At 34.7% G+C, this 14270-nt stretch overlaps 1 protein-coding gene across 1 annotated transcript in view; it reads right to left on the bottom strand.

Annotated features, from left to right (window-relative positions):
- Positions 1-14270, bottom strand: part of DMD (dystrophin) — a 2022175-nt gene that overhangs the window by 1838040 nt on the left and 169865 nt on the right. Inside the window, exon 2 of the mRNA XM_081043053.1 lies at positions 498-559. Coding sequence (XP_080899179.1) covers positions 498-559 — 62 coding nt within the window. The remainder of the gene's footprint in view (positions 1-497; positions 560-14270) is intronic.

The following is a 14270-nucleotide window of genomic DNA, read 5'->3' as shown; positions in this document are numbered from 1 at the left end:
TTGATGTCTGCAGAAAAAGAGGATAAACTTACCATCTTAAATTATTTGACACATGCTCTAAGCGATAGGAGCCAAATAAGCCCAAAGCAGTTATATCAGTTTTTCTCAAACTTGGTAAAGACCAAGAAAGACAAACAAAATGATCATTTCAGAACAACAGAAATCCCTTATATCTTGTAATCTGTGACATATACTAGCTACTCGATGGAAGATTGCTGTTATAATCCTCTGATGACCGATGTCATTAAAGAAACTCACATTATCAAGAAGAACCAAAGATATATCTTGTCAACTTACAAAATGTCTCTTTACCATATATTCTGCTGTTTCCTCCTTAATTAAAAGTCAACATAATATCCCCAGATTTACACAGCTAAAGTAAAACAACATTATGAGAAAAAACAATATGGACATTTAAATTACACAGGCACACAGTTCATTTTGAAAATTCAGCAATTTATATTACATCTCAAAAAGAAGTAACAAAATATCCTTACCTTAGAAAATTGTGCATTTATCCATTTTGTGAATGTTTTCTTTTGAACATCTTCTCTTTCATCTACAATGGAAAATAAAAGAAGAATAAGAGTTAACAAGTAATTCTGAATATCATTCATATTTTACAATGCAAATAACTTTTATTATACATTAGTTTATTTTTAATATATCATTAAAGTCATTGATAAATGAAATTAAACATGAGTGATGTTGGCACTAGATATCCAAACCCAAATAAAATCTGAAAAATAATTGATATGTTCAATTTCACAGTCATTCAAATATTATATAAAAGCATTACTGAAAAAGAGTCTCATCCAAATAAATGAAATATTATTTATTCCCCTATAATGAGTAGGTACTATGGTATAATCGAAAGAACCTATTAGCTGTCATTTCTTCTGAAAAACTACTCCTGAGCCTTTCTGTTAACTCCCACCCCCAATCAGTATAGAAATGATTTTTCCCTCTTTTGTGATACCTACACACTCTAAACTGGGGCCCTAGCATAGTCCCCTCCCATTATAGAAGAGGTTTCCTAATCATCAGCAGCATAACTTAGTTATCTTTGCATCCCAGAACGTAACACTGGAGAAATTAACAGCTCAGCAAATATTTGATCAATACATTTGTCAATGCTTTGGAGGAGGGGGACCTTACAACTCCAACATTTTTAGTACCACTTTTCATCTAAAAGTCAGGAAATTTCTAATTAAAATGCAAATGATACTCTTCATGGATTACATATAAATATTCACGGGGAAAATCCCCAAAGACTTCTTATACCAAGAGATTAGGGTGGAAAATTATAAAGAAACAGCTTCACATAACTCATACTTCTAAAAATGATTTCTTTTTTTCCTAAGCTGGAAATTAGTATTGAGTCAAATGGACAGCAAAAATCATCAATCTTAATCTATTAAAATGCTTTTTTGCAGCCAAAGCCTATCGTTGAATTACTGTAAATGTAATCATGTTAGTCAATGTTCAATAAATGAGTGCATCTGAGAAAGATTTGAAATGGATAGATTTCACATTTTATTTACATGGGTCAAAAGGACCCTTATCAAAATGCCCTGACAAAAAAAGCCTATTTGCTCTTATGTTATTTTTCAGTAATAAATCTCCATTGCTTCTCCTGAAAACAGATGACGTAAAGAATCACTTTCCCATGACAAATGTATCCATGCACTAAGAATATCTGTTTATTTTTAAAGCACATTATTAATCCATAAGTAGATATATGCTTAAGCAATATAAGAGAGCAGTGGATAAATAATAAACCTAACATTGTTTTCATAGATGAGAAAATTCTATTTAGCATCACAAAATACTTTCTTCTTATTTAATAGTGTTACTCTCACAAGCTACTGTGTATGTGTATGTGGTAAAATATCAGCATTATTCACACAGTATAGGATAAACCATAGCTACAATATGGAAGTCTTTTCTTTGTTGACAAGTGTGAATAAATAAAAATAGATTGCTTTGAAATCTAATAAAAATAAACAGAACATTTCAAATGGTCAAAATTTAACCATTCTCACTGACTTGCTGTAGAAAGACTGGTCTGTAAGTCTATTGCTCAATGGCGCCTGCGCACGTGTGTATCTAGAATTGTGCTATCGATCAGGAGTTGAGTACCATTTGCAAAATAAATAAATGTTAATGACCTTCTTTGCAATTCCACTTATTTTTTCCTACATGTGCATGCACATCCTATCTGTCAGACATGGGAGAGTAAATGAGTCATTTGAAAGCATTCGTTTAAGGGTTTTTAAAATGTATCCAGTCATCTTCACCAAAAGCTGAGTAGGAGGACATTTGAAGAGATTTGTTCCAGATACTTTTAAGTGAAAAGTGGGAAGTAAAGCAATATTTTTATTGTTTTCAATTATATGTGCAAAGAGTAATTTTTAGATAGGCCTTGAAGGCAGAAGGAAAACCTTGACATTATGTGCAAAATATTATGTATCTACTGTGTAAATAGCACTAAATATGAGCTTCATCATATAAACATCTTCACTAGATGTTCTCTCTTACTTCTGCTCTTAATATAAGAAAAATGCACTTTGAATGAATTACTTGCTAATGTTTTATTTTGGTATAGTAACATTTATTTTCTTTAACATGATATAATATAACTAATTTTATTATTATAAAATATATAAAATGTAATAGTGTCTACTGTTCACAAAACTGTTTTACATGTCATCTCAATCCATATGTAATTTATCATTTTATAGATGAAAAGAATACAAGCGCAGAAAGGGTAAAGCTAGTAAGTGACAGATATGAACATGACAAAGATTATTTGAATAAAAAGTCCATGGCTTTTCACATTGATCAGTTTATATTATAATTGCACAGATAATATGGAATGTCATAAGATAATCAGAGTCACAAAAGCTGAACATATCAGCGCAAATACAAAATACCATGAATCCAGAAACTCTGTTTTGAACAATCCATGTATGTTGTAATCTATATGCCTGACCTCCTGGAATTTCACAAGGCCCAATCTGCATGTCTGCATGGATTTATCCAGAATTGAAAACTGAACCTTCCTCATAATGCTGGACGATTTGTTTGTTAATATTTTAAACAGCAATGCTCCTTATATTTAGTAACTGAAATTTACTGTTTCGGTTTTCTCATATAGTAAATATTTTGACATTTAAAAATCTCCCAAAAGTTTTGTGTCTGCACATTACAATCCCCATAAACATGTACTTTACATAGCCACAATAATATTCTGCCTTTTTTCGTTTATTTTACCATAAATATCATATGGGCTGCCTTTTCCTTTTGCTGGCTATGGGAGATTCCACCATGATGAACATTATCATGCATTCTCTTTCAGCGTCTGATATATAATATAATTGCCTTAGGATAAATTATCGGGTCAATGTTATGAAAACTTTTATGGCTTTTACTATATATTGTCATATTGCTTTTCCAATGGTCATACCAACTTTTAGTGCTACCAAAAAAAATAAAATTATGCTGTTGATAGGAGTATTTACTGCTTTTGCTTTTAAAGTGATTGCTGCTTTATTAGATATAAGGAGATAGTTGACGTTTGTTTTAATTTGAATCTGTTTGATTACTAATGAAGTAGAACATTTCATACATTTACTCATTCTGCATATTTCTACTTTTGTTGAAATACTTGTTTAGGTTCTTTGCTCATGTATTTATTGAGCACTTGTTATTTTAAAATTAATTGGAATGAGATAATAAATCAGTAGTTCTTAAATATTTCAAGTTGTAGACTCCATTTGATTGTCTGATAAAATAGTGATCCTTCTCTACAGAAAAAATGCCTCTACAGATGTATTTATATACAGCTTCATGGGGTTCACTGACCTCCCTGCTGAAAAGTCCTAGTACCATAAAATCTAAGTTAAGAATCACCACTGTAAATTAAGGTACTTCCTTTTAGTCAGTGGATGAATATGGGTTCCCAAGTGGTCATATTCCTTTTAATTTTCATTTTATTTTTATTGTGCTAACATTTTTATATATTTGAATCTATCCATTTCCATAATTATTTCTCATATTACTTAAAAGTTGATGATTTCAAGCATGATCAGTTATATATCCATAGTTAATCTAAAGCTGATATACATACACATATACAAATTGTTACAGTTTATAGAAACTATTCCAATCCTTTAATAAAATATGTTACTGTAGACGCACAGTTGATAGTAAGATATATTAATGTGAAATCAGCAACAAAGAGAAAGAGGAAAGAATAAATTGAAATCTGCTTTACTAGGAAGTGATTATCTATATACTCCCATTTAGTCATTTCAAGGAGCACATATTCTATTTCATTTTCTCTCGGGTTTGTTTATAACTGATTTTCTTTTACTAATAAAAATATGCCTGGGTATATTAATGTGAGAGGCAAGGAAGAAAGTCTCTCTTTGAAAAATTTACTGGAAAACTGTTCCCTAGAGATATAAAAGAGGGAAGAACTACTGTTTCATACATTGGAAAAAGTGACCAATATTTTATTTTATTCTCTCTATGGGGAAAACCAATGTAAAATTAGTTTTATACCATGACATAAAAATTGTATTTCATCTCTGAATTAACCCTTTCTAATAAAGTCATTTTTTTATTCAATAAATCTGGCCCTTCACCCTTCATATTTTCTAGGATTAATGCAATGGCCTGTGGCACTATCATTAACTTTTATATTCCTAAGACCCTCATCCTCCTATAAATGTGGGATAATTGTGATATTCATGATTCACCAGAGTGAGTTACTACACAAAAGTCACATTGGGCAAACTGAAAACCTTAAATCAGGGTAACTGGCTTCCACTCTCAGTGCAGAACTTATTAGCATTGTGGCCTTAAAATCACCAGGCTTCACTCTCTTTATCTGTGAAATGAGGGCGTTGCATTTTAACTGGTGGGGCTGTAATGAAATTGTTTATTTATGCAATAATTTATAGACTTATTTATGTAATGCTTAGTTTGTGCTGATCCCGCACTAGTTACTGAAAAGATAAACAAAACTGTCTTCACCAAAGTTCACAGCCTAGTAGAAAATAGATATATTACAGATAAACATTAAATATTTTATACAACGATGCATACATTCACAGGAAGACAGAGAAAGGATATGTAGCCACATGGATGTTAGGAAAGATACTTTCTTGAAGGTGATAGCTAGGCTTCATCTAAGGGATGAGCAAAAATAAGGAAAGAAAAAGGTGCAAAGGGAAAAACGAATCCTTTTGAGGAGACAGCAAGGGTAAAGGCAGGGAGATAAGAAACCAAAAGAGCATGCTCTTCATTATATGTAATTCAATTTTGTTGCCCTCTAAAATGTCAAGAAGGGAGTAGTATGGGATGAAATTATAAAGGGAGTTGGGAGTGAAATCATGAAGAGTCTACATGACATGACTGCCTATATGCTATTGGATGAGGCAGTGTGCGTGAAAGCATTTAAAAACTGAAAGAAAAAAAAACAACCCAGTTATACGAACACCAAGAATTATCTTCATGACACAGGGCAGCATAAGAAAAACATTTTTAAAAATAATATTTCCTTGGGTGCTAGTTAATATGTTAATTGAAGAGCCTCATCACTTATGTGACCCAGAAAATATATGTTTAGAAGGAAATATTAAAGTTGATAACAGTTCAAAAATACACATAGTAAAGAAATACAAGGGGATATGAGTTTGTTTCACTTCAAAAGATGACTATTAAGTAATATGGAAGAGCGGTTAGGGTCATTTTATTCTCTGTTTCCACCAAAAATGAGAAGAAAGGAAATTAGAAATATGGAAGATTAATGGTAAACATTAGATAAGGTTATGTGATACTCTGGAACATTACAAAGAAAGGCCCAAAATTCAGAACTTTTTTAGAAAATGGATTTACCATGTTATTAAAGCTACAAAAAAGCAATGCTAAGTGGATGAGAGTAGAAAGAAAAATGGCATGAAAATGCTTTACATTAAATCTGAGTAATAGCTTTTAATCATAGGATTATAGACAGCTAGGGCTGAAGGTGACATTCATGGTCATTTTATAATGAGGAGGTCTAAAATAATTAAATTACTATACAAAGAATAGAAAAACAGTGTCAGAGAGGATTCCTTATTTCCCACTCACTCTGCAATCAACGTAATGCAGTTTTCACTGCTCATTATCCTACAAAAGTTTTTCTTAATAACATCACCTGTATCCTGCCTAATTTCCAAGACAGTGACTGTCTGGATTATAATTATATTCCTAGCACTTAGCATAGAATGGTAGTGCTCAATAAAGGTATTTTAAGTTAATGAAGACCAAATTTACTTTTCAGACCTCTTCTCACTTTTCTTCTCTGCATATATTAATTCCATTACCTGTGGTAGAGAGAATAATGGTCTTCCAAAGATGTCCATGTCTACTCAGTGAATAAGTTTTGTTAAAAACTATTTGTTTTAAAATAAGTTAAATTTAAATTGTTTTAAAACTCGCTGTATGGCAAAGAGAATTAAGGTTGCAGATGGAATTTGATTTGCTAATCAGCTAATTTTTGATAGGGAGATTATCCTGGGTTATCTGGATGGGCCCAGTGTAATCAAAAGGGTCCTTAAAGGGAAAAGAGGGCAACATAAGGAGAACCAGACAGACAGTAATATGAGAAGGACTTGGTTCGATGTTGCCGGTTTTGAAGATGGAAGAAGAGAGCCGTGAGCCAAAGATTGTGGGCAGTATCCAGAAAATGGAAAAGACAAGGAAACAGATTCTCCTCTGAAGCCTCCAGAAGGCACACAGGTCTACTGGCCCCTTAATTTTAGTCCAATGGGGCCAATTTTGTACTTATGAACCAAAGAACCGTTAGATGATAAATTTGTGTCATTCTAAACTGCTAAATTTGTGACAATTTTTATAACATTAATAAGAAACTAGGGTTGGCCCGGTGGCTCAGGCGGTTAGAGCTCCAAAGGCTGCCGGTTCGATTCCCACATGGGCCAGTGGGCTCTCAACCACAAGTTTGCCAGTTCAATTCCTCGAGTCCCACAAGGGATGGTGGGAAGCTCCCCCTGCAACTAAGGTTGAACACAGCACCTTGAGCTGAGCTGCTGGTGAGCTCCCGGATGGCTCAGTTGGTTGGAGTGCGTCCTCTCAACCACAAGGTTGCTGGTTCGACTCCCGCAAGGGATGGTGGGCTGCGTCCCCTGCAACTAGCAACGGCAACTGGACCTGGAGCTGAGCTGCGCCCTCCACAACTGGACCTGGAGCTGAGCTGCGCCCTCCACAACTGGACCTGGAGCTGAACGGCACCCTCCACAACTAAGATTGAAAGTCCAACTTGACTTGGAAAAAAAAAAAGTCCTGGAAGTACACACTGTTCCCCAATAAAGTCCTGTTCCCCTTCCCCAATCAAATCTTTAAAAAAAAAATAAGAAAGTAATACATAACCAACCTTTCCCCTTTAAGGCTCTTAAGAGACAAACATATACAGATACCTACTAGATTGCAGAAATATAACTATGTAAAAGAGAAAGTTCCTACCCTTTTGTCCTTATAGCACAGTGAGAGAAACATACACTAAGAAAAGAATAGATAGTAAATCTACAGATACATTTCCTGATAAAGAAAATACAGGGTGTTTTCATCAGCATCTAGGAAGGAAACTACCTTGAAAAATCTAGTGCTTCCTTGCTGAAGTGACATCTCAGCTGAGTTCTGAAAGTTAATTAAAAGTATAGGAGCAGACAAACTGGAAAAGAACTCCAGACAATGAAAGAAGAAGGTGTAACAATGAGGATGTGAGAGGAAGAGCATGGTCCTTTCAAGAAACCAGAGAAGGAGGAGCAGGATGAAAGGTGGCAAAGAAAAATCTAGAAAAAAGAGAAATAATTATCAGCCAAATTATGAAGAGCCTTAAACTTTAGCCAGAAGGCAGTTAGAAACCAGAGCAGAATTTTAAGTAGGGGAAGGGCAATATAGATTTGTGTTTTAGAAATGAATTTCACATTATGGAGAATATAAGAGGTTAGACTGGAACCAAGAAGAACAATTAGCTGATTATAACTCTAATCCATATGAGAAGGGATGATGGCCTAGACTGGTGAACAGCAGAGAGACTAGAGAGAGGTATATACAGGCAAGGTATATTTAATAGGTATTACTGATAAGAACTAGTTATCAATTAAATGTGGAGGCAGGGGATTTGGGAGAGGTAAAGCCGATGACATGACTCACATTGGAGCCTAGAGATCCCAGAAAGAAGAATGCCTCAGTCTGTATATATAACGAGAGTATGGGAAGAATTGGGACATACTGAGTTTTGGGGGTTTTGAGACAAGAAGGAGAATATATGTGGTATGCAGTTGGATATAGGATCCAGAAGCACAAGGGACAAATCTGAGCTGAAATTAAAGACTTAGGAGATACGAGCCAAGTGGCACGGAATAACCGAAGCCCTTATAGTGAATGACATTAGGAAGTGTGCACAAACTTTCTGATCTTCTGAAATATCACTGTCTCCTGGTTCTCCAACACAAAGGCTGTCTCCTAATCTCTTTCACTGATTTATTCGCCATTCACCCTGGAAATATTGCCATTCTCGCAGGGTCCTGTATATTGTTCGTCTCTTCTTTTTTTGGTCTACTATGTTAATTCTTCTTAAGCAAACTGACTCCCTCCTCCACCCTAACCACCACATATATTTATATTGATGATACCTAAATCGATATTTTTCATCTTGATCAATGTCCTATGTTTCATGCTGACAGAGCTGGCTCGAGTTAATACCTCCACCTACATGTCCTGCAGGTACCTTAACTATGTCATTCATCTTCCCAAATAAATTCACCTACTCTACTCCTCCTGTCAATTAATGGCATCATGATTCATCTGGTAACCAAATAAGTAACTCTTGAGTCATTATTCAAGTTTGAGAAATGCTTGTCCTGAGGTTAAAGCCAGATCATTTAGAACGGCATATAAGGGCCTTCACAATTTGACTCCAAATATTTTTCTAAACTTAATATCCATCATGCCTGTTGGCATTTACACATACCTGTGGACCCTTCTACACACATACCTACCAGGTCTTCCCTAGACATACAAGCACAACTAATCAATCAATTCTTCTGATATATACATACACTTTAGCATTTTTCAAACTGTATCATTATTATATGGATGTGTACACGTGCGCGTGCGCGCGCGCGCAAACACACACACACACACACACACGTACTCTCTTCTGTAATGCAGCCCATATACCACCCATCACCTTCAATATATGACCAATATATGACCACCCTCAATATATGACTTAGATGGGAAGACAATAATGTCTCTGTAACTCCTGGCACCCAATATGGTATATTCAAGCAGAAATAGGTACTTAATACGAGTTGGTTGAGTAAATCAAATGAGTAACCAATATGACAATTAAATCTGAGATCAAATGAGTCCCAGGCCAATGCTTTTTCCCTCTACTTCACCATACTGCTCAAATTGCTTTGTTAATTATAAACCTTCTGTTTTAATCACCAATTCATTAACAAAAAAATCTATTGAGCACTCACCAGGTATTAAGTCACTTTTCCATATTGTCTCCCAAAATTTGGCCTTGGGACTAACCTATATATTTTCATCATTATACAGAATTGAAAAAATTAAGATAAAGAATATTTCTTGCAAAAAAAAAATCTGCATTGATTCTTCTGGGTAAATTACATTCTGGAAGATGATGAAATTGCCCTTTATTTCATCCTTCATGATTATCGTGGCTCCTAATACAATGTAAAATGCTACCATGACCTGTCTGACCCTTTTGCTCCCCTGTAAATATTGCTTCTTTCTGATGTAGGTCAATTGCCTTTTATTGTAGGGAGTTGATGGACCCCAAAAATAATTTGAACAGCGGTGTCAGCTCATATTGAATAAAAGTTCTCTCCCACCCCCTGCCACTTCATCATAATAATTTCTGCTATATTAGCAAAATGGAGTTACGGCCAGAACCTTACATAATCACATAATTGCATATTAATAAAAACAATCATTAACACCATATATATTGAAAACGCAATCCAAGAATTATAGAAATACTTTTATGTATGGTTATAGAAGTTACCATGAAATAAAGCATAACAACAATGAAACAGAAGTATCATATTAAAATAGAAGTCAGAATTCCAAGAGTATGCAAAAAGGTACTCAGTGGCAGGAGTTGGAAAATAGAGTGCCATGTGGTAGATGGTACAAATGGTTCATTCTGTTCCTTTCAAATTTTATTCAGATACTAAGAATATGTATCTGATACCGTACAGGCCAGTGATTAAACACATTCACTTCAGCATCAAATAGCTTGGGTTCAAACCCCATGTCCACTTCTCACTAGCTCTATGACCTTAGACAAGTTACTTAACCTCTCTGTGTCTCATTGTGTCCATGTGCATCATGGAACTAACAGTGGTACTGGATTGTGAAGACTGAATGTGACAGACACATGATACGTATTGATACTGAAAAGATTAAAGAAAAAATAGAGAAAACCTACAAACATTTATTCCTGGATATACCACGATTTCTTGTGATCCATCTGTATAAATCAAATTATCTTGTAAAACAGACACACTTTCTAAGGTGGCAGTCACATGAACAATTAGGAAGATTTTTCTTTTAGTATTTATAAACGTGCAGCAATTAGAGTCTTCTTGATTTGAAAGAGAAAGAAAAAATATGGAATGGTATTAGTATAAATTATACCTCCTCATGCCAAGAAGAATGAAATCTGTGTTTAGGGATGATGGGAATAATGAATATTTCTGTGGTGCATTATAATTTACAAAGTGATTTCAAATATCTCATCTCGTTTAAACATGAATATGGGTGGGTGTAGACTTGTTATGGGTATAAATAAGTTACTATTAATTAGTATGCAGACTTGAAATATTCTTTAGCAGTGTGTCATGAAAAAGATCCCTTGTTTTAGTTAAAAATAATAATCATGGACTAATTATGGCACAATAAATCAAAATAAGATCGAGGTCTCTGATGTAATTTAGAGGTGAAATTAAATAGTTGAATACAGTGGCAGAACCGCTGACTAGATACCTGCTTCCATTCCTAGGCCTAGACAATTTTATTTTTGAAATACTTCCTCTACTAAAAACAAAAAATGCATTATTCTGTGATATGCATTTACCAGTTTTAATGGATTGTGTAATAGCTATTTTCAACTATTATAAAAAGGAAAGCGATCAGCCAAAGTGCACAATAGCCATTTCCAAATGTCTAGAGCAATGAGATGCTTTATAACAGAGAAAGGCTAAAACACAGAGTCCATTTTTGGGTGTACTCTAAAGGTATATTGAAATCATGAGATATATTTGCTAAACTTGTACTATGAAGTAAATGTTAAAAAAAAAAGGCACAATAGGTATATAGCTCATGCCTCATGCTTTATTTCCTTGGCCCAACCTGAGTTTACCTGTAACTGTGAACAGATTCTGTGATTGCGGAAGATTTCCCACCTCAAGCGTCCACATCTCTCTGCTTCTTTGCATTAGGGCTTTTTCCAATTCTAGGAGAGTTTGGTGAGCCCATCTGCAGGGGCAGCCCAGAAGTGACAGATTTCATTCCCTCAGGTACAACCCTTAGTAAATGAGGGACAGAAATCTATGGATAAAAAGCCCAGTGTAACAATTGTTGGTCATGTTCTCTAAGGCTCCCCAAGGGTTACATGAGATACTGATCTCAGAATGGCCCACAGTAGCATCTCTATTGTCTGTTCTCCCTTCTCTACTCATTTCCCTTATTCCTTCTTTATGCCACTGCGAGTCACTCCCAAATGAACTACCTCCACCAGTACTTGTTTGAGTCAGCTTTCTGAGTAATTCAAACTCACCCTTATGGGCAATGGGCCTAACTTACTTGACTTGATCTTGTACTAGCTAACCTTAGGCATCTCTTAAGTAACACCAAGCCTCAGTTTTCTAGTCTGTAAAATGGAAATAATCATAGTAACAAACTGCTTTGTTTTGATGAAGTATCCAGTTAAAGCATCAGGTGCAGTCTTAAGCAAAGACTTAGTACAAAATAAGAGTCAATATAGATAATTATTATTTCTAACTATATAGTTAATTGCATTAAAAATGTGTGGGCAGGTTGGTAGATTGCATTATTTGCTTATGACTTGTTCTTCCCTCTTCCTGCTTGGCCTGGATCACCCTAGGTAGTTAAACTTCCCACTTCATTGATGCGGGCTTGATCATTTCACTTGCCTTCACCAATGAAACACGAGCACACATAACAGTGTGTAAGTTCTGAGCTAGGGATGTAAGAATTCTGATGTGTTTTCATTCCCCTTGGCTCTTCCTCCCTTTGCCAGTGGAAGATACATGCCTCAAGTACACTGTGTTCCCAAAGGAGAGCTACATGTGTGCCGCTGATCTGTCCCCAGTACCAAGATCGAAGCAGACACTACTTGTTCTAGCAAGTCACAAAGATTTGGATTTTTTATGAAGCATCACCCTAGAATAAAACTGACTAACATACCAAGTAAATAGTAAATGTGTATAGAATAAAATATAATAATAGTGGACTGTATACAGCGTCTTCACTTTACATAGATTTTTATTCAATTGTTTAAATTTAAAATAAATCAATGTATAGGTTTTAAGTCAAGTATTAAAAACTCCCTGAACGTCTTCCATTTAGAATATATTGTCTTTTTTATATTGGCATTTCATTTCTCCTTACCATACCATGCACAATTTAAACATTCAAGCAAGCATGTTTTTCTTACATATAGTCAAGTATTTGCATAGAGTGAAATTAATTTAGAAGGTGCTTTAAGGGGAGAGTATGTACTAAGGAAACTTGCTGAGTTATTGTAACAGCAATAGTCAGTACTGAGACTGCTCATTTTACACCTTGTGTCAAATGCAGAAAACACTTAAAACAGAAATAAAGCTTGAGAGTAATCATTCATTCCCTCTTCACTAAATAAGGAAGTCTTAAGCCAGTGCGTGTGGAAGATGAAGCCAAAAAGTATAAATAGAATAAACGCCAAACATTTTCCAGCATAAACAGGGGAAAATTTTTCAGTCAGTGAAAGAACATTAGACTCTATTTTTTAGGACAGATTTCCGAAAATTATGACTGATACTACAAAAGAAGTCTTGGGAGCTAATCAAAGGAGGAGACAGTTCTGAGAGTTAATCACGTGCCAATGCTAATAGATGATCCAAGTGGCAGAGCAGAGAGTACAGAGTCCCACAATCAATTTTTATTCAGCTCAAGGTTGCTAATACTGATGATAAGTGGTTACTGACAGCTTCTTCCAAGATTCCTAATGAAAGATTTCTCCTCCTCCCCCCCAAGTGGATCTTGCCATTGGATTAAAAATAAAGTACTTACTTCTTTTCCTAAGATATGTGACAGGACTAAACTGAGAACACTTCCCTCAGTGCTCAATGGCAATGGTTAAGTTCGATCTATGTCATGAATGACTTATTTAAGTTGATGTGAATTTAGGTTAGCATGTAAATTAAGTAACTGTAAAAAGTTCCTGAACTAACATCTTGGTTTGCACTTTGGTACAATTGCACTGAACTTATTAGAGGAATATATGACTTAGAACTATAAAAGATTTAGAAATTTTGCAGTGAAACGTTGGATTCTTACAAACAACATAACATTTAACAAACTGTAGACAGATTTGAGGTTGTAAAGGAATTTTCTGCGTCTAAAAAGAGCTTTTCTTAACTACAGTTTTCTTCATCTTATGTTTATAAATACTCTGTTCTAGTCATTATGTAAGACTTAAAGGAAATTGGCAAATGGCTTTCCCCTATGACCATTCTATAAACTGTGAACAGTTTCGTATTTCTCTGTGTGCATGGCTTTCTATTCTAATACTGTACATGAGATGTAATCAGGAGATGTGCATGAATTGTAGCACACTGCAAACATTACTTTCTGATTACAGAACATTTAATAATTATAAAGCAGAACATGCAAAATTTTAAAATCTGTAAATTAAAGACCTTAGAATTTTTCTTATAGCAGAGTAGTATTCCATTGTGTATATATACACCATATCTTCTTTATCCAATCATCTATCAAAAGTCACTTTGGTTGTTTTCATGTCTTGGCCACTGTAAACAATGCTGCAATGAACTTCAGTACATATATCTTTACGGATGTTTTCAGATGTCTTGGGTATATACCCAAGAGAGAGATTGCTGGGTCATATGGTAATTCTATTGTTAATTTTTTTAAGGAAC

The sequence above is a fragment of the Rhinolophus hipposideros genome (assembly GCF_964194185.1).
Source record: "Rhinolophus hipposideros genome assembly, chromosome: X".
Lineage (NCBI taxonomy): Eukaryota > Metazoa > Chordata > Mammalia > Chiroptera > Rhinolophidae > Rhinolophus > Rhinolophus hipposideros.
This window is presented reverse-complemented; position numbering and strand designations above follow the sequence as displayed.